This window comes from Alnus glutinosa, chromosome 12, assembly GCF_958979055.1.
Source record: "Alnus glutinosa chromosome 12, dhAlnGlut1.1, whole genome shotgun sequence".
Taxonomy (NCBI): domain Eukaryota; kingdom Viridiplantae; phylum Streptophyta; class Magnoliopsida; order Fagales; family Betulaceae; genus Alnus; species Alnus glutinosa.
The window spans coordinates 20098733-20120041 of record NC_084897.1 but is presented as its reverse complement, the minus strand read 5'-3'; the positions used below and the strand labels follow the sequence as shown (position 1 = coordinate 20120041).

The 21309-nt window shown below is 35.6% G+C and overlaps 1 protein-coding gene across 4 annotated transcripts; it reads right to left on the bottom strand.

Moving 5' to 3' along the window:
• Positions 1–2786: 2786 nt before the first annotated feature.
• On the bottom strand, positions 2787–18629 carry LOC133851369 (protein BONZAI 3-like). 4 transcript variants are annotated; one of them, XM_062287767.1, is made up of 17 exons: positions 17968–18104; positions 16592–16662; positions 16365–16412; positions 12499–12647; positions 12333–12381; positions 11453–11509; positions 10924–11103; positions 10692–10826; positions 10517–10578; positions 10319–10415; positions 10110–10224; positions 9896–9972; positions 8752–8889; positions 4431–4595; positions 4155–4268; positions 3964–4063; positions 2787–3266 (listed from the first exon to the last, which is right to left on the bottom strand). In XM_062287767.1, exons 4-17 carry the CDS (start codon positions 12636–12638, stop codon positions 3148–3150), a joined length of 1548 nt encoding a protein of 515 aa, XP_062143751.1. In that variant the 5' UTR covers positions 12639–12647; positions 16365–16412; positions 16592–16662; positions 17968–18104; the 3' UTR covers positions 2787–3147. The 4 variants fall into 4 exon arrangements, with proteins under 4 accessions (XP_062143751.1, XP_062143748.1, XP_062143749.1 ...); XM_062287764.1 differs by lacking the exon at positions 16592–16662 and having other exon boundaries at positions 17968–18626; XM_062287765.1 differs by lacking the exon at positions 16592–16662 and having other exon boundaries at positions 3964–4060; positions 17968–18625.
• Between the last annotated feature and the right edge of the window lie 2680 nt (positions 18630–21309).

Below are 21309 nucleotides of genomic sequence, written 5' to 3'. Positions count from 1 at the left end.
AGAAGAAATAACCCTAAGTTCAGTCTTTATGTGCCTTATACTCCCAGAACGCTGCATTATGTGCTACTCTGTATATCTGTACTGCCAGAACGCCTATAATTACGATTTATGGGGACGAGAGAGAAAGAGGTATCCTCAGGACCACCAATTTTTAGGCAGACTCGGTATTTTATTAGCCTCCTCAATCAAATTAAGGATAGTCCTACATATCAAACAAAGTAAGTTGCCATGTTCACATTTTAACTTCCTCTCATTTATGAAGACATGATTTCCGCAAATTTCCTTCAAGAAAGGAGTAAATCAAAACTACATTCTCCAGAATCACCATTGACTATCTTATTTAAAATATACTTGTCACCTTCTTTAGTCCCCTCCTATGACCAAGAAATGCCAGATTCATGGAAAGGTATCAAGCATGGAAGGAATCGAGGGCTTCCTGAAATGCCACATTTTAATATGTGCATACCAGTTTACATGGACTTGACCATATGATCCAATTGTAAGATGAGTAATGTTTATCCTGGATTCGAGAGCTATTGTGACCGACACAACCACCTAAGGGTGGGGTCATCATGGTGCAGGTATCACTAGTTGAGTGAATCACTTAGGGTCGAACCCAATTAGCAACTAGTTGGTAGCTAGCTCGCTATTGTGCAACATCAATGCAATGGAGTTGTACTGTATGTCTCACAAGATACACAAATATCATCGTAAGAGGGTTATGAATATGAATATGGAAGATGGTTATAACTATGGACTACATATGATATTATATGCTATTATTATAATGTATCAACACGATTTTTTTGCCTTATTTCTCCTATTGAAACCGCGTTGCATCTTATTCACATATGTTTTATATGAGACTGAGTTCACTTCATACTGACATGTTTCACGTGTGACTATGGACTTGCATTTTATTTTTATTTTTATTTTCCACGTGTAAAACATGGAACCATTCTTAGACCATGGTGAAGCCGAACCCAAACAGGAGGTTGACGATGGATGACATTGCTAGGTTGACATTCGAGTCAAACCCGGAGTTAGTGGCCCACGTGGAGGCTCGTGGCGAGGCAATTAAAAACACAAAACATCTTTTCACCTTCACTTTCGTTGCACTTTTCGTGTTGTCATCATCTGACTTTGGTTTAATTTGTTCTACTTTACTCCACTTCGATCTCAACATCCAAAAAAAAAAAAAAAGGGAAATGCTAGAGTTCCCACCTCTATCCCACTCCCATCCCACCAATCCTAAGTGATTTTAATTTTTTATTTAATAAATTCATTTTCAGATTTTTGTACTTAGGGAGTGGTGGGATGGAAGTGGGATAGGGGTGGGAACACTAACATTTCTCCAAAAAAAACTCTTTTTTGTCATCGTAATTATTAGATACGTTGTACGTACAAGATCTGACATCAATGCTGTTATTTAAACTATAGCACATCTGCTGTAGAAAAAATAAAGGATTCAGATTTAACCACGTATTTTTTAACAAAGTAGCACAATGGACATTTTTTTGTTGTTGTTCTTTGAGTTGACGCCGTTTGAAAAAGGGAGAACATCTCTCTAGCTATACTCCCTTCCTCTTAATCTAAACCAGCGACATCGACAAAAACAGTGAGCTTGTGTGCTGTCGTCGTCTTCGCTAGAAGTTGCCTCTGAATCTGAAAGAGGTGCATGCAACTCATCGGCACTATCAATCTCAATCTTCAAAAACAAATAGTGACTCCAAAAAAAAGAACATATAGTGACAACAAATCTACACACACAAAGGGAGGGAGAGAGAGAGTAATGGCCGTGTGAGTTCATCTCCAAAATTTTTTATACTGGTTTTCCTTGAATTGGGTCTCCATTTTTTTTTTCTTCTTATTTCCGTGTTTGGCAGCTGAGAAAGAGTGAGAGCCTCCAAACAGAGTATTTGAAGCTCTGAAACCCCATGTTCTCAGAGTCTCATATATTTGTGCCACTGCAACCTTAGTTACCACTCGCCCAAAGCCACAGCTCCGAGTCTGCTTCCAGGCCTTGGTTTTGAACAAATTAAACAAAAATTATAGCCATAGTTATCATATTAGTGAGAAAACGAAACTGGGTTAACAATGAATTAAAGAGAAACATCAGTTAAAAACGAAACTAAGTTAACATCTCTCTCCCCTCTCTCTGGCTTGGGGCAGAGGTTTCTCTCTGCCTTAGCCATTAATTTTCACAATGGCGTTCCAAGATTTTGAATACATAATGGAACGCCGAAGAGCTGAGAAGCAACGCAAGCTCATGAAGAGGATTGCCAGGGCTGCAGTTTCGGCCTTTGTGCTAGAGATGTTCACCCTTTCCCCATTGTCCCATTCTCGCGTTGTCAAGCTTTCTCAAACGGCGTCGAGTCAAAAACAACAAAAAGAAAAAACTTCCGTTGTGCTACTCTATTAAAAAATGTGGTTAAATTTGGGCCGTTTATTTTTTTTACAGCAAATGAGCTGTAGTTTAAATTACAGCACTGAAGCCAAATCCGTACATCAGGCTTTTCTAACAATTTTTTTTTGGTTACTTCCACACGGTACAGTGACATCTTGTTTATGTATGTATTAATATAATTGAACTTAATTTATTTATAAACAAAGCTCAAAACTTGCTTCAACTGGATTTGTCAATGGGCATTATTCCAGTGCAGTGGTATATTTTCAGAAGACGTACGATCCAACCCGGAGAAACCACCGGCAACCATCAGTACCAGATCAACCAAAAATAATTTGGTTTTAAGTATTGCATTTTTTTTTTTTTTAATATGGGATAATGTTGAAACGCTGTATCACCTTTATATATCTTTTAGGAACTTGAACTTCCATAGTGCAGTGAATACAATCCAATCTGGAGAAACCACCCACTAGCTAGCACGTATATATATATTGCAAGAGAGAGAACTCTACAAGTGTAGCAGAAATCAATTTTTTTCCCTCCAAGATATCTAGCTAGCATCGTCTTCTTGATATTGATACTGTAACCTTCCTCCCACACACCCACCCAAAAAAAAAAAAAAAACCAACCTCCTTTTAGGCAGGTTGTCAATCTGTTGGTAGTTCAGACCTAAAAACCCTAGTTGCTGCTGTATCAACATTTATATGTATAGCTTTTGTGGACTTGGTAAATGTACGTAGTTAAGCAGAGGTTTGGGGTACATGGGGAGAGAGTGGCTTTATGTCTCTACTCCGCATGTAGGTCAAAAACTGTCCAGGTAGCTCTTCCAAAAGAGCCTGCACCACAGAAATCTGCCCACCTGCCCAGACCAAATGAATTTTGTTAGTTTAACTACAATGAAGAGGTTCGTTCAGGCAAAGAAACAAATAAGTAAATCGTTCATGTCAATTAATTGTTTCAAAAGATATATAATACCCACAAACATATGATAAAAGAGAAATGATATGCTCAACTGATGCCTTGTTTATTATTAGTTATTTATTGGTAGGTAAATAGAACTCAAATATCCAAACGGAATTTGTCTTTTGATAATTAATCGAAATATCGTTAAAAGAGTTGGGTGCTCTCGTGAGAATCAATAAAGCTAGAAGGAAGGAAATCATGAGAATTAAGCACTTTGTTTATGGAGAAAGAGATGCCATTTGGTCCTAAAATATATAACTCACAAGGAGGTCAAATGTTTAAGCAAAAGGTGGCCGCAGAGTACTGCGTTAAGAAAGAGACAGTTTGACAACCTATCCATTATCCATTCTATGTTTTCTTCATTAATTTATTTAATTTTTCTTTTCCTACTTTTTTTTAAAACGCGAGATGGAATGATCGAGAATGAGTTTGGGCTAACTCTGCATTAATTACTGACTGGGAGAAAGTACTACTTGTGAATGCACAGTGCACAGTTACAGTAAGTGGATACTTTTGAAGCTAGCTAGGTAACATGAAAAGATTAATTTTGTAGAGATCGACAAAGAGATGCATGCCATTAATTATGTACTCACTATGCACTTCTCGCATTGGAACAAACTGTACGATGTCATGCGTAGCAACGCGACCTGTAGAGCTCTCCAATCGTTGTCCACCATCAGCATCAAGGACCTGCTGCCAAAAATGAAGTCAGATATATATATATTGATTCGAGATAATTAAATTTCAAAAGGGTGAAAATTAAATGATGGTATAATTGGTATACCTCCATTTGACTAAAATCTGCCCCTCCCACTCCCACAATAAGAATCGACAGTGGAAGATCAGATGCCCTCACCAAAGCGTCTTTTGTTTCTTGAAGGTCTGTAAGGACTCCATCCTTGAAAATGCATGCATGTGACAGTCGTTATTTAGTTACGAAATAACGAATTGATGATGGAAAGAGATATCAAATAAATAAAGTCAATATGATCGATCTCTTTAATATATTACCGTAATAATGAGCAAGACAAAATACTTGTTGCTGGAGTATGAAAATTACCGTAATAATGAGCAAGACAAAATACTTGTTGCTGGAGTATGAAAGGGACTGGCCGGTAATTTGCGCAGCTGTGTTAATCACTTGTCCAAATAAAGTGGGCCCTGCAAGAGCGACATTACGTAGAGCACTTGCATAAGCAGCCATGATGCCTTCAACTCCTTCGACCTATTAAAAAATAAAACAAACTGACGACTATGAAAATGCAGTGTTAAAACTATGAGCTTAATTTATATGGCCTTTTTTTTTTTTTTTTAAAAGGGCTTTTTATGAACTTTTTTTAGATGGGCTTAATCCAATTTTTGAATTAAATTCACTTGTAAACCATAATATAAAAATACAAATTAAATTGTAAACATTGGGCAATTCAAATATTTCTAAATTGAAAAAAAAAATGCATATATTTATAAACATTGGGCAATACAAGTAAATTGAAAAGAACTATAACACCTATAAACCTCTATGTTGTACACATGCAATTTCAATTTGTTAATGAAACTCACTGGTTGTCCTACTCCTTTCCCTAAAATGATGTTGTTTTAGTTTAATAAAACAAAACTATTTTTTTTTTTTTTAAAAAAAATATATATATATATATATATATAGGTATGCTAATATGGATAATATTCGCCTACTCATATTCCGTTTTCCATCCACATATGTGCAGATAGCGAATATAGTATCTACCCGCTTGGAATTAGGGGTTGAAAATCCAACTCATGTGGATGTGGAGCGGTTTTAACCGCCCACCTGAATACCCCTGACTAAAAGTAGTAGAGGAGGATAAACATTAAAAATAATTAAAAAGAAAAGAAAATCAAGGAGGATTGAATTAAAGGACAAACAATGGTGGTGTAGCCAGCATATTGTTAAGAGTGAATTATGAGTAACAGAAACTATGCTACAAAAACACAATGCAATATACGAGATAATAATAATTACTAGACGTAAGTAGTACTATATTACATTTTTTTTTTTAAAAAAAAGGGGCTTACTATAAAAAAAATAAAAAAGTTATCATTGTGTGAAACGACAAGTATATGCTAACAAAGGGCTGGCTCAAAATGTTCTCCCACATGTTGTGTCACATAATCAAAGTACTTTTATCCCTGGAAGGCTGATTTCTAATAACATCTTAGCGGCATATGAGACGTTACATTCCATGCAAACGAGAATGTGGGGAAAAACATGTTTGATGGTCCTGAAGCTAGATATGAGTAAAGCCTGTGACAAAGTAGAATGAGTTTTTTTTGGAGGCATTACTTCTTCGGATGGGTTTTGATCAGACATAGGTCAGGTTGATAATGCAGTGTATTAAGACTGTTCGGTATTCCATTCTTATTAATGGCCAACCAGTGGGGAACATTTGTCCCACTAGAGGAATTCGGCAAGGAGACCCTCTATCTCCTTATTTGTTTATTCTCTGTGCAAAAGCCCTCACCTCTCTTCTTCATCATGCGGAAAGGACGGGATGGTTAACTGGAGTTCCTACTTCCCCAAGGGGACCTCAGCTGAATCATTTGTTTTTTGTAGATGATAGCCTACTCTTTTGCAAGGCTACCTCACGAGACTGGCACAGACTGTCAAACCTGTTGGGGAGGTACGAGATGGCTTTAGGTCAAAGATTGGATCAAGTCAAAACTTCAATCTTTTTTAGTTGAAATACAAGTGCTGAGGATAGAGCATGCATCTTTCAATTATCGGGACTCCAAGCTACTCAGAGGTATAACAAATTATTTGGGCCTTCCAACTCTAATTGGTAAGTCCAGAGTCAGAGAGTTCCAAAGTATTAAAGATCGAGTATGGAGGAGATTGAATGATTGGAAATCGAAATCCCTCTCTCAAGCGAGTAAAGAGATACTACTTAAAGCAGTTATCCAAGCTATTCCTACATATAGCATGAGTGTTTTCCTATTACCAAAGGTATTGTGTAAGGATATTAATGCGATGATACAAAGATTCTGGTGGGGGAAGACAGAAAATAAGTCAAAAATTCACTGGATGAGCTGGACGAGAATGAGGTATTCCAAGGCACAAGGGGGTATGGGTTTTAGGGAACTACAATGTTTCAACAAAACTCTTTTAGCAAAATTGTGATAGCGGCTACTACAGAATCCTCACAGTTTGGTGGCCCGAATCATGAAGCCAAAATATTACCCACATGGGTCCTTTATGGAGGCAACCCTATGTAAAAGGCCATTGTTTGCGTGGAGGAGTATTTCATCAGCTCGGGAGCTACTGAATGAAGGGATGCTGTGGAGAATCGGGAATGGAGAAACAGTCAACATTTGGGATGATAAATGGCTACCAACCCCTACCACCTTTACTATACAATCACCAAAGAGGTCCTTTTCGGAGCATGCAAAAGTGGCAGAACTCATAGACCCAGATACCAAGGGATGGGATGTACTGATGATAAACATAATTTCTGGGCAAAAGAGGCCGAAATTATCATTCAGATTCTGTTAAGCAAATACCGACAACAAGATGTTTTGATTTGGAGGGGATCCACAACAGGTGAATTCATTGTAAGGAGTGCTTACCACATGAAAAAAAATCGAATTGAAAGAAATAGAGGGGTGGGATCTACCTCTTCAGCACTGAGTAGTGTATGGAAGAAAATATGGGATATCAGATTCCAAATTCCATTAAAATGTTCCTATGGAGAGCTTGTCATAAGATTCTCCCTACAAAAGTGAATCTGCAAAAGCGAGGTATTGTTCTAGACCCCCTTTGTCAATTCTGTTAGTTGGAGTGTGAAACATCCTACCGTATCCTATGGGACTGTATTTCAGCGAAAGATGTATGGGGAGCGTATGGCATTAAGTTACAGAAGAGCTCGGTGAACGGTAATAACTTTGTCAAGTTATTGGAGTATATATGGGAAGATGTAGGCTAGAGGAGATATGTCTTTTTGCAGTGTTAGCCCGTAAAATCTTATTCCGCATAAACACAGTGGTGCATGGGGGGATGTTCACCCATCCAAACCAACTAATCTCTTAAGCTACCCAAGCTTTAAAAGTATATTCAGAGGCTAATGTTAGAGATGTATAGGATTTGATCCCGGGGGGAATCCTATCACAAAAATATGGAAAGCACCACCCGATGGTATGTATAAAATTAATTGGGATGCGACCATTGACTCAATATGTGCATGGGTATTGGCATTATTGTAAGAGATTGTGAAGGACAATTAATCGCGGCTAAAAGTCAGACTATATCCGTAAGGCAAGAACCAGTGGTAGCTGAAGCCCAAGCGGCTTTGTGTGCTGAGGAATTTTGTTGCGACTTGAGATTACAAGATATTATTCTAGAAGGGGACTCATCACAGGCGGTTAATGCAGTCAATGTAAATGGACCAAATTAGTGCAGGTACGGACAATTGGTGGTTGATATATAAATGGTTCTTTCTACTCGACGAAGTTGGCAAATGAGGCATATCTGTAGAGTGGCAAATTTTGCGGTACATGGGCTAGTTAAGGCAGTGATAAAACAAATTATGGATAGAGTATGGATTGAAGAAATTCCTTAGGGTATTCGTGATGTTGTAGTTTTCGAGCAATGTGCTCATGCTTCATAGAGTGTTAGGCTCTTGTTCAATTCTAGAGTATTTGCTCTAGCTTTCTCAATTGGGTTGAATAAAGTTCAAAGATTATTATCAAAAACAAAAAAAAGTAATTATGATGCTTGCCTAATATCCCTAAGAAATAAGAATTTTTAACTAATAGTATATTGAAATGTGGCTCAAGAATTCATTATTTTACAAACATGGCGTAGTTTCAAATGTTGATGGTCTAGATTTATTCTCAGAATTACAAATTTTACAATAAATTAAGCAAACAAAAAGTAATACTCCAATTAAAACATTAAACTACATAAAAAGACTAGATTCATTTCCAGTATATGAATTGCTTATTAAATATTATTAATAATACCCATAAAAATTACGTATGTAAAAGAAGCATTTCAAAACCATAATCAATAAAAACAAATTTATGATCATGTCACAAGGAAAATTAAATGAATTAACCATACTACTAATTGATATATTAACAAATTGGTTTGTAAACCTAGAGCAATAGCATGATGAACCAAGAAGTCTCTAGGCCGTATTGTTAAGATAGTGAATTACTATTCTTATTAATAGCATTTAACCAAGATGGCCTTTCTTTTTTCTTTTTCTTTTTTTATTTTCTTTTTTATTTTTATTTTATGTTTTATATACAAATTTATTATAACTTATATCGAGACGGCCCTGTGCCAACCAAAATGTTGCTTCAAAGATGAACAAGCAAATCCAAGAAATGAAATAATCCCTTCTCACCTCATAGCCACTTGCACTTCCATTCAAATTAAAACAATGTGAGAGGGAACCATCAAAAGTTTTTCCTCCAAAGCCCCAAGCAGGAAAACGTTTATCAGAATCATAAAACTGAATGACCTCCCCAACCTCCATTATAGCCTGCGAATTGTTCAAGTAATCAAGTAGACGATGACTTCAGAAATCAATGATGATTTCTTTTAAATATATGCTAGCACAAGTCTAGATAAAAGTTTCAAAACAAGGAACTTATTTATTTTCAAAATTACACATGTTTCGCAAGTGGTGTAAAAGCTGCTTGATCATATCTAGTTATGACAAACATTGTTAAAATAATGATTAAATTCGCCATTTTTATTAGTTCAAGTTTTGAAACAAGTGGTAATTTAACATGGTATGAAAATAGGTGGTATTGAGTTCAAATCCTGACTCCAATCTACCTTATATTTAAACTTAAAAAACTTTAACGTGTTGAACCACATTTATTGAGAGAGAACATTTGACCCCCACGAGAGGGGAATATTAAAATAATAGTTGAGTAATTTAAAATCACAACTTCTTATTAGCTTAAGTTTTTGGGATATTAGTTACTTACTTATCAAAATTAGTAATTTAACAATCATAAAAGATGGCAGTGTAAAACATCTCTACAAACCAAATCAATGGAAAAGCTAAATTCATGTGTTATCTTTTCTTTTGGTCGGTAAAATACAATTCATGTATTATCTTTTCTTTTAGTCGGTAAAATCAAGGAGTGCTACAATTTGGAAGATGGTGCCGACATGCCTTCTTTGGTGTGTTTGGAAGGAAAGAAATAATAGTTGTTTCAAGGATTTGGAGAGGTCCTTGGAGGATATTTTTGCTTCTTTTTTTCATACTTTGTATCTTTGGACGGGTGGCTTTTGTGTCCCCTTTATCGCTTAGTTTTGGCAATTATATTTTTAATAAGACTAGTTTATTACTTATAAAAAAAAAAAAATCAACTCATGCACCCATATGGGTATAGGATTAAACCTATATGGAGGAGATGCCATCCAGTCCAAAGATCATTGGCTAATATCTTGCATCACAAGTTTAGAGTACAATTGTGCAAGTTTTGGAGTAAACTACCCTCTTGAGAACACCAGAATTAAAGATGCAGCCTTACCCGCTGATAAGAATTCAACCGGCCAGAAGGATCAATATAGTGTAGAGAATCTGGATTCCGAGGATTTCCATTGGAGGCTGGACAAATGAAATAAAATATTCAAAGACAAGACATTCAGCCAAAATATTAATAACTAGAAAAAATGAGAAAAAAAAAAAAAAAACATCGTACTCAAATAAAATAAAATAACTCCTCTAGAATGTAAAATATTTACCCGTAAAGTCAACAGCAACCATAAAGTTAAGCTCAAATCCACTAGAAATGTAATCAAGAAAACTGTACTGTTCCTTCTGACAAAATTGATCCACAAACTGTTGTCCCTTCAAAACCTATATTGATAATTAGTCAAGCAACTGCGAATAGAAAATACAAGGAGTAACAAGAAATTTTTTAAAACATTTTCTTGCAAGTATGAATCAGTACCTTCTCGTGACCATAAGGAGAAGATGGTAAGGTAAGATTTGCACCACTTCTTTCTTTGTGAAGTTTTTCTAGGTCTGCTACTGACTTTTGGAGCTTACTGATGAGGTAAATTTTAACATTGATATCTTGCCACAGATTAAACCATAATAGCAAGCAAAAATTGGAAACAGACAAAAATGATTCTAGACATCGACTTACCCAATAAGCACATGATTGCCACTGCTGTTGAAATCAAAGCATTCAATAATTAATGGGTTATCCTGAGGCAAGTTAAAGTTCATATGCCCCACGAATCTTAATTAGATACCAAATAACAAAACATCCTATAAACTATAATCTAACTTGAGCAAGAACCATAAAGCAACAATCTTACCATACTTCCAAACTGATTCATACTCATGCATAGGGGTTTCCAAGTTGGATTTAAGTTGTTGTTCACCACTTCAGTCTTGCATATTGGAACAGGATCTCCGCTCTCAACAATTCTAGATATTTTCAAAAAAGGATCCTAGAATAAAATGAACAAATTTAAGAATCAGAAAACTCAGGAATATGGATGTATAAGTAATATAAAACCTCAATGTATCTGCTTCGCAATTACATACACTTTTAGAAAATAGGTCCTTGTTATCCAAGTGAGAACAACGAAATATCATCTCAACAGCACTCCTCGAAGCAACTGTTTCCTCCGCATGGATAGTGAGTGCCCCAAAGTTCCTCAAACCCGTCTTCCCATTTTTGTTATGAAGATTTAGGGTTAAACTCCGACTTTGTTTGGTTACTATCTGTGATGAAAAGAGAAGCGAAAGAGATAAAGGATGGGGGTGAGGGGAAGGGGACAAATACTAGTGTTTAGCACATGATGACCAAATCATTCTAAAAGAATTTAAGCCACTAATTTTAAAATGTTAGCATTAGAACATCCTTTTTTTATTTTTTATTTTAATTAAATCAATGGCAATAAAAATCTTAAAATATCATTATAGTGAAGTAGCTCTCATAATAATCTTTCTGTTGTTAAATTTTTTTAGAAGGTAATACTGAAAGTTTAAATAACTTTATACTCAAATTGCACTGGCTTAATGAAAATGCATCAAGTACTCTTAATAACTAACTGATCCCAAGGCAACATACCTCTGATAAAACACAAGTTGCCTCTCCAAGAAAGTCTTGATCCTTCAATTTCAGGGTCTGCAAGGAAACAAAATAATTTTTTATTTTTTCAGACAAGTACAATGGAATAAAAATTTTAAACTAACAACTTCACCATCAACACAAGTTGTTAAATTATTCAGGACGAGATGGTAAAAATTTAAAAGTTGCATAATCCCAATGTTTCCCGGCTATTTTGCCTCTGATCTAATTCGACATTTTTATTTGCAGTTTTGTCATAAGTTGCTTGATTATTAATCAAAATTATAAACATCACAAATATTACTTGGGTCTTCGAGTATTCAATTAAAATTCCTTTACTTTCATTTCTCATTCCTTATGTAACTTGTTGCCTGCATCATGCCCAAGTTGATGGCATCAACTAATACATCATAATTATTTTGATGCAGTAAGATGCAACATACAGATAAAATCATTGTTTCATTATTTTTTAGCAAGTGCTTTCCCATTAGATCTTACAGGTTATGCAGTTATACCATGTATGGCCGCACATATAGCTATTGCTAAAAATACCACACACTTGGCATCAAAATTTATGAAAATTGTTCACATATTACTTTCATTGCCACTCCAATGTTTTTGGCCACATCGCAACAAAATTAGCACTTAGCAGACATACAAAAATACAGTGTCATCTAGTCAACACACATTTCATGTTTAACAAAAGAGTTTTGTTGCAATATTCAGCACTTAAAAAAGGTTGGCAAAGATGCCTCAGTAACACAGAGTATGTACACTTTTTTGTAAAATTTGTTATCAGTACAAATCATAATTGAACAAACATAACCTACAAAATATGAATCAAAATGATAGATACTTAAAAGCAAAAACCATGATATACCTTCACAGGGATATTATGATACTTCGAATCAACATCATACACATGAAATCTGGAGCCAAAAGAAAGAAGGCAAACATGAGTCGAGCACTCAAATTAAAACATGACTTCCAATAAACAAGAAAAATCTCCACAAAGATAAGCACTTAAAGGAATTTGTAAAGCTTACACCAATGGCTGTACAATCTCGAATTGGAATGCAACTGTAACTTTTTCTATCCATTTGGGATGCAAACTATTCAATACAACTTCAGTGCGACCTAACTCCTCTAGCTTTCCGTCTATTTTCTTTGCATACACCACAGCCATGGGATCACTCTGAATAAAAAAAAAAGTGTGTTTTAGCTTCAACCAAGTCACAACATGAATTCATGTCATACAAGCACAGAAACAAACTATCGCGGATTGACAAATTCAGACCTTCAGACATGCGAGCACCTTTATCAGAACAGTCAAAATGGTGTAATATTTTAGCTTGCTATATGTGAGAGGGAAGTTCTAGAAGTTACAGAAGAACTGCTTGTCTAACAAAATTACTACTTAGGCACATGTAATTTTAACACAGCCGAGGCAGGAATCCAATGACAACAAGTAACTGTAAACCAGAGAAAAAAGAACACCAGAAACTTGTTGCGGTGTTACCTCAGTTTTCTGCAATTTTGAGCAAACTAAGCCCAAAACCACGGGTAGAATTTAATCATTAATAGGTTAAGGTGAAGAGATATTAAGAAGAGAGAAAATTTTCAAATTTGAAGTTCATTCATTACTTGAAAAAGTCCCATGTTACAATGCAAGACACATGACCTCCTAATCATTAGACATTAAAGCTACCAGAGCTCTAGGCTTTCATTATCCTAAAGTAACTACCCTAACTTAAGAGGACAGTTATTACTCCATATATTACAAGTATATAAAACAACTACATCGAAACCCACTAAAGAGCAAGGCTAAATTTCCAGCAAATTCCTCAAATACCCCTTAGATGCTAACATTTTTTTTTTAATAAGTAATAGACTGGTCTTATTAAAAGCGTAAGTCGCCCCTAAGTATACTGGAAGTATACAAGAAAAAGCACCAAACTAGAAAGTGAAAAAGAAACAGCCCAAAGAAAAAAAAGAAGCCCACCAAACAAACCTATAGGGACCTAAGCCCTAAAGCACAAAACCCACAAAGAGCACTCAAAGCAACAAAAGAAAAGCCCAAACAAACCCACAAGGACCTACCCTAAAACCCGAAACCCACAAGGAGCACTCAACGCTACAGAACCTGAGTCTTTCCTTTCCTACTCCTAGAGAGCACGCTTGCATCACCATAGTTGATGGAGCTCTTCAGATTCTGCATCTCTCTCCTCCCTTTAATCTTAAGATGCTTACCCTTATTAACCCGATGGAAATCCTCTTCAATGGCATCCAACAATGCGAATGATGTACCTTCATCCTCAAGTAGATTATGTAAACAAAAGTAGACTGTCAAAATCTTTAGCTAAATTATAATGCGATGACTAGCTGGCATGTTCATTAAGACCCTGATAATCCACCTTTTGCATGTAATTTCTCTTTCCATTTTGGTTGTATCTAAGAGCATCTCTAGCAACACTAGCTATTTTAGCTAACCAAAAAACACATTTTTCTATTTTACCTACTACCTTTTCAATACAAACTCTAATAGATTCTCTATTCCATTCTCTATTTTATTTAAATATTATTCTTAGTTTTTTTTTCTTCGTCTCTATCGCCTCTTTGCACACCAGTACACTAGCAAATTGAGACACTTCCCCCATCTCCCCTATTTCTCTTATCGCCTCCCCCTTCCTTACTTTGAAGTGTGAGTTTGTTAGCTTTGATCCACCTTTATAACCTCTATGCTTAGCAATGTTTTGGAAATTATGATTCAAATCACACTTAAGAGATTAATTCTACTGTCATAGCTTTAATCCCGAAGGTTCCTAACCCTTTCGAATTGAAAAACTTTCGCCCCATACCCTAATGCAATACGATTTATAAGCGCATAGCTAAGGTGGTGGCCCATCGTCTTCAAACTATGCTTGGTGATATTGTTGGGAAGCAGCAGGTAGCTTTTATCAGTGGAAGGCGGATTGAGGACAATATCCTTCTAGCCAAGGAGTTTTGGAGAAACTATCACAGAGATATACGATCCCCCGGGTGTGATTTGAAGACTAATTTAATGAAGGCCTATAATTCTGTGAGGTGAGATTTTGTCTTGGCGGTTTTAAGGACTATTAGAGTCCCTGTGGTTATGGTGCGGTGGATTGAGGAATGTATCACTATATTTGTATTAATGGAGAGCTTAAGAGTTTCTTCCCCAGGAGTAAAGGTGTTACACAAGGTGACCCTATGTTGCCTTATTTGTTTGTTTTGGTGATGGAGGCCTTCTCAAGGCTCATGGATAGAATGTCTAAGAGGGCCTAGTTCAGATTCCATTGGAGGTGCCATAGGCAGAAAATATCCCATACTTGTTTCATTGATGACTTACTAATCTTATGTAGAGGTAAGATAAACTTTGTTGCCATGGTCAAAGGAGGGCTTGAATTGTTTTAGGGATATATCAAGGTTGGCTACTAACTCTGATAAGAGCTGTTTGCTTACTTGTGGAGTTGCAGTGCCTATCAATAATAAGATGTTAGGTATTCTTGGGTACCAAGAAGGTAATACTCCTAGTGAGGTATTTCAGGATTTCTCTTACTTTTCGAGATTGAATAAGGCTAATTGTGTAGTGTTGGCTAAGAGGATTGCAACCAAGGCAAAGAGTTGGGCATGCAAAGCCCTCTCTTACGCAGAAATGCTTCAGTTGATTAATTCCATTCTTTTTGCGATCCAAGTGCTTGGTCCTCCCTTTTATTCTTCTCAAAGGAGTTATTAGTCAAGTGGAGTAGATCCTCATGTCTTTCTTATGGAAAAGAGTTGAGCTTAATAGTTCAAGGGCTAAAGTGGCTTGGAACTCTATTTTCCTCCCCAAGAAAGAGAGTGTTCTTGGTGTTAAAAACTTATAGTGGTGGAATAAAGCGGCAATGTTGAAACATGTGTGGCTTTACTCCAATAGTGGTAACTCTATCTGGTCCGGTTAGGTTAGTTCATATCTTCTTAGAAATAGGAATTTATAGGGCGTTGGGCTTCTAAGAGATTGCTCTTAGTCTTTGAGGAAGATTTTGGGTCTAAAAGGCATTGTTTGGGATAAGGTGTCTTGGTTGAGGATCCCTAGTTGTGTTTTCTCCATTAAGAAGGCTTGGGAGAGCTTGGGGATTGCGGCCCTAAGGTGTTCAGGAACAATCGTGTGTGCCATGGTAAAATCATTCATTGCCACTCTTTTATTTTATGGCTTGCAATTAGAAGAAGGTTATATACCCAAGACAAAATTATTGCTATTGGATTTCTTCAGGAGATGAGATGTGTTTTTTGTGGGTCGGGTGAGGAGAGTATTAACCATATTTTTGTTTGTTGTCCATTCTCAAAAGATATTTGGTGCAATATTTGAAATAGATGCAATATTCCTTGGGCTTGTAGGAACTGGGAGGGGTTTATTCGGTGGATAACCTTCCACTTCAGAGGCAAATATTTTCTCTCTATTATGGTCAAAATTATTATGGCTACTACTTAATCAAAAAAATTATGATGGCTCCTACACTATACACTTTATGGTGTGAGAAAAATGCTAGATTGTTTTCATATAAGAAAAGGGGGATTCATGGGCATTGATTCTAAGATTTTGTTTTGGGTTAGGTCCAAAGTCAACTCCTTCAAGGATGTCCGTGATTCTCCCATTAATCGTTCTCTAGCAGGGTCTTAGGGTTTTCCTAATATAACATTTTAGTTTTGCTTGTCTATGTTACCTCCTTGTAGGCACTTACTTGAATAAGCCCCCTTTGGCTTTTAGGTCATCTTGTTTATTAGGATTTGCTTGTGGATATTTTTTTTGTCCTTGTTAAGCTTCTTCTATAAATTCTTACTTATAAAAAACAAACAAATAAACAAACAAACTTGACCATCAAACATGAAGGTTATTTACATAGAGGAATACCTTTGAAGTGAAGTCACGATCAATCAAGTTGGATGCTGATAGAGATAACTGCAGCAGAGATTTAAATTACATGAATTTGTTATGATAAACCAAAATAAATGATCCAACTGTACAGAACAATATAAAAGACAACATAAAACAAAAGAACACTCGATTGATAAAATAACAGAATCCAAGTCAAAATCTAATGATCCCATCCCAAGTCAAATTGTTGTCAGGCAATATACTTCTTTCGAGCTTGCTACAATGTCACCCGTGTATAGCGAAGGGGTGGACCGACATATTGCACAATTTCCATCTGTTGGAGATCAAAGAAAGTCAGGACAACCTGTTCTTTCAAGAATAATGGCACTGCAATTACTGAAATGAGAAATATTTCAGATGCAACATGGTGATTCATACAGCTAATTCTTCAGTGGCCAAGTCCTCTAATACTGTGTATTAACATATTTATTAGAATTTTATGTAGTCGGTTACTGTTTGCAGTATATAATTAAAGGATAGCCAAAAAAAACTTTTAGCCTGTTTTATGCTTGGTTTAAAGTGTTAAACGTGAATATGAGTTTGGAAACATTAAATTTTTATGACTTGGCTGTTATTTCTGATAAAAAAGAAGAGGAAAAAAAAATACAAAGAGTTCCAAACTGCTCAGTGTTCATCAACAAGAAAAGTCAAATAAAAGCATCTAGTTTTCTTGTATAAAGATATGCATCCCCCGACAACCAATGGATCCCAAAGTACAAACAGAATCTTGGAATCAATTGTTTTGTCCAGTACTCCAAAGTTGAACAAGAAAAGTCAAATAAAAGCATCTAGTTTTCTTGTATAAAGACATGCATCCCGACAACCAATGGATCCCAAAGGACAAACAGAATCTTGGAATCAATTGTTTTGTCCAGTACTCCAAAGTTGAAAATTGACCATAACAAAATGCGAATCTTGCTTATGTCACTTAAGGAAAACCTCGTACTGCAAGTCTGCAACTTTTAAGAGTGAGATGGGGTCATAAATATAATGAAGATCCATGGTTGCAAAAGAACAACTCGGCCATACAGAGTACGTGTAAACACCTATATGCGGAATAAATTAAGATGTATTGGAAGAGACCCGTTGCTGTGACGCTATAAGTGAAGCACCATCTTTTTGTCTAAGCACTGAAACACATAGCTTGGGATGCACTAAGGAGGTAAAATTTTAGCACCATTGAAATAAAAACAAACCCATCCTCCACTCTACCATGAAAACAAATTTTATGATAAACAATCAAATTTATCTGCATACAAAGCAAAACACTAAAATGAATACAAACAAAATGAGTATCATTTTTCTTTTGTCTTTTTTGGATGAATAAGAAATTCACTGAGACAAAATGAGTATTATTATTTACTTCTGATAGAAAACAATAGTAGCGAACTTCTCCTGAAGAATAAATATTTCAATATAATAAGAAAAAAAAAAAATATAATCACACTTAATAATTTGTTCTCTTTGTATTCAAGGGCAATGCCCATCACAAGAATCACCTAACATGAGAATAATTTGTGAATCAGAATAATTTGTGGGGCACACTAAAAAGAATAAATACAAATACAAATACAAATACCTCTATTTGAGTGAACAGAGGATGGAGCCCCCGAGACCTGTAGAAGAACTCAACAGCGTCGTTGTGGCCGCCATTGTTGTTGTTGGAGGTGGCGGCCGCTGAGGTCGCGCCCACGGCCTGCTTTCCTCCCTCCAAATCCGAGAAGCAATTTCCCATCTCTCTCCCCCTGTAAAACCCTAAACAAAATTCTTTTCTCTTCTCTCTAACTCTCTCTAAAACTAAAACCCTAAAACAAAATCTTTTTTTTTTTTTTTATTATTATTATTATTATTATCTTTTAGAGCTCTTCAAAACGTGTTTGGTTGTAACCGCTTTTGGAGAAAACGAATTATGAGGAATGGGATTTTCTGTGATGGAGTTGTCATCTCATAACGTCTATATATAATATAGAGAGAGAAAGGTTGCCAGGGAGTTTTGATGGGCGGACCGACCGAAAAAGTTCTGTTGCATGGGAAAAATCAGAGTTATCCGAAGAGGATTATTTCTTCCGTCAGTTCCGTGTTGAAGTTTCGTTGATGAGGATTTATTGGTCTTTTACGCAGAAAACGAAGTTCTGTGGAGTTTCCTATGTACTAAAAATGGAAAAGGGAAAGGAAAAGCTGAACCAGAGCAGAGCAGAGCAGGCAAAAAGAAACAGAAGAAACATAGAATAAGTAAAGAGGGGAATGGTGGGGAAGTTGTATGGAAGGAACTTGAGAGACTTGACATTTATATTCTTGTATTGTAAGAATGAATCCAAATCTATTCATTAAAATAAATAAATAAATCTATTATTTCTTCACACGTGGTGGCAAGGGTTGAATGGCTACACCCTACCTCCATTCAATTCATACCACGTGTTTATTGACATGTCTTAGTAAGAATTTTTTAGTGTTTCTTTCAAGGGGTTAGGTTAGGGTTAGCATCGACTTAGCTTAACGATATATTAATTCTTGTTTTCTTTACGTAAAAGCTAAGAAAACACTATATATAAAAGCATTATATATGGTTGAACCAACTGAGCCAGTCTAGATTCTGGGCCGGGTCGGATTGGTAATTTTGTATATATAGACTTTAATATATATATATATACTATAAAGCGCAAAACTTTCTATTTATTTTATTTTTACCGACAAGGAACCCCTCTAAGGCGGATCATGACTATATTTTTACCTGTTAGGCAAACCTCAAATCCATGCAAAATGTCATCTACACATGGATCGAATAAGATATCGGCTTCGCCAAAGGACATGATCCTAAGAAATTATTTGTATCCAAAAGAATTTAAACCGTAAAGTACACGATAAAAATGCCACTAAAATCAAAACTCTTAGTATTTGAGATTGGCTCAAATAATAATAAAAGTTATTCTTCTTTTTATAATAAAATAGCCATTTTTACGTACTAAACATAGCTAAGTTTGTTATCAGGCTTGCATATTAGACTTTAAGATGATATATCATATATGTCAAGTACGTAGATAACTACTTGTTATGAGTAGTTAATACTTCGAAATTCCATGAAGAATTACTTAATTTCTAAGGTCCCTTTGCAATGAAATTTATGAGTTTTTGACTTTCTACTAATATATTCATTTTACACTGCATCCTCTTTGAGGATAAGTTTTGTTCAAAGCACATTGTAGTTAGAGGCTACAATTCTTATTTGTGTGTTGAGTTTATGTTGTGTTAAGGCATAAGTATAAAATTATATAGGTCAACCCTAATTCGACCTCTTTCTTTAATCAGGCCAAACTCATCAACCTTAATCCCTTAATTTTGTATTAGGTTCATGTCAGGTTCACATGTGTACTATTTGGACGGGAATCTGATAGAAATGGAGAGGAGTCGGTTAGTTCATTGTTATTAGGTTAAATGATTTTTTTAACCATTTTACCCCTTTTTTTCTAAATACAATAACCGGATCTCCCCATTTCATTTAAAATCGAGAGGATCCTTCTCCATTTGGACGGTAGGGATCCTTTCTGGACAATTAGGTCCGCATGATAATTTTGGTATCCCAAATATCCGTTGAGCACATATAAAGTGTAAAACCCAAAAACCAAATCAATCATTTTCTGTTATGAGCCTGAAAATTTGAGAAATAAATTGTAATTGACATAATGATAAATGACAATTAAAAATAACAATTTGACACTTCAAAGGGTCAATTATTCCTCTCACTCTAACACACGGTTAAGAGATGAGTCATTTGCACTCAAACACACATAAGAGATGAACCTTGAATAATTTTTGGTTACCTTTAATTGATAATCCAAGTTCAATTTAAATACAAAGACAAGCTAAAGTAAACAACTACCCACTAAACCCACTACGTAATAAGTACCCATTACATAATGACCCACTTCCATATAACTAACCCACTAACATAAAGTACATGTTTTGACCCACTAACTACCCTAGAAAGGCTACACGTATCCACTACTGCCTTGCACTCCTAGCTTCAGCTGCGTTCACTTCTAGTTTCCCACTTCCTTCCCACTTCTTCCACACAAAGCCCAACTTCCCACATCTTCTTTTGGTTGGCTCTCCTTGCTAGAGCCCATAACAATTAGGCTCATAACATTTTCACTTGGATTTATTAAATGGATTGGTAATGGCAACGCAAAACATGCCCTTGACTTGCGCGTCAAGACTCAACCCTGTTGCCAAACATGCCCTTGACGTGTGCCTCAAGATTCAACCCTTCCGACCTAAAGATACACGTTTTTTTTTTTCCACGGCTAACATATGAGAAATATTACTATTTTGCATTCTAACTTTTTTTTTTTTTTTTTTTTTTTTAGCATATTTTGTCGACGTGGTATGTTGAATTGACCTTTAACTTAATTTTAATTAACAATATATATATATATAAAAAGATGGAATGAATAGGCCAGGGTGACATGCGAGTACGATTATTTACAATATTTACAACCACACCCGCAGAATGCGAATTTCACTTTTAGATTTCCGCATCCACATAATGTTTGTATTATCCGCATCTCCGCGGTTATTACGTTTACTAAATGCGATTATTATTCGCTATATGGACATTAAGTAATGAGCATTTTGAGCCTTATTTGGGTCTCTATTAGGTTATATTTTAAAAATAATTTAAGCTTATTTTTAATATTTTGGACTTGGTTTTAATTTTTTATAAGCCCTAATCTTTTGAAAATATATTGATTTCACATTAATTACTTTTGTTTTGTTTTGTTTTTTTTTTTTTTTTTCCTCAAGTATTACACGAGAAAGTAACACAACCAGTAAAACTAATGTAAACTTTACCCATATCTAATCCAAAATAATGTCGTTTTAGTGAACGTATTAAATATAATAAAGGGTTTGTAGGTGCGGTTCT

Bases quoted from the DNA above. Each gene is read 5' to 3' on its own strand.
- LOC133851369 (XM_062287764.1), bottom strand. From the start codon at position 18,123: ATGGGAAATTGCTTCTCGGATTTGGAGGGAGGAAAGCAGGCCGTGGGC. The intron at 12,648-16,364 runs GTATTCCTCTAT...TTTTTTATTCAG, and splicing joins ATCGTGACTTCACTTCAAAG to AGTGATCCCATGGCTGTGGT. The intron at 10,579-10,691 runs GTAAGATTGTTG...AACTTGCCTCAG, and splicing joins TGAATCAGTTTGGAAGTATG to GATAACCCATTAATTATTGA.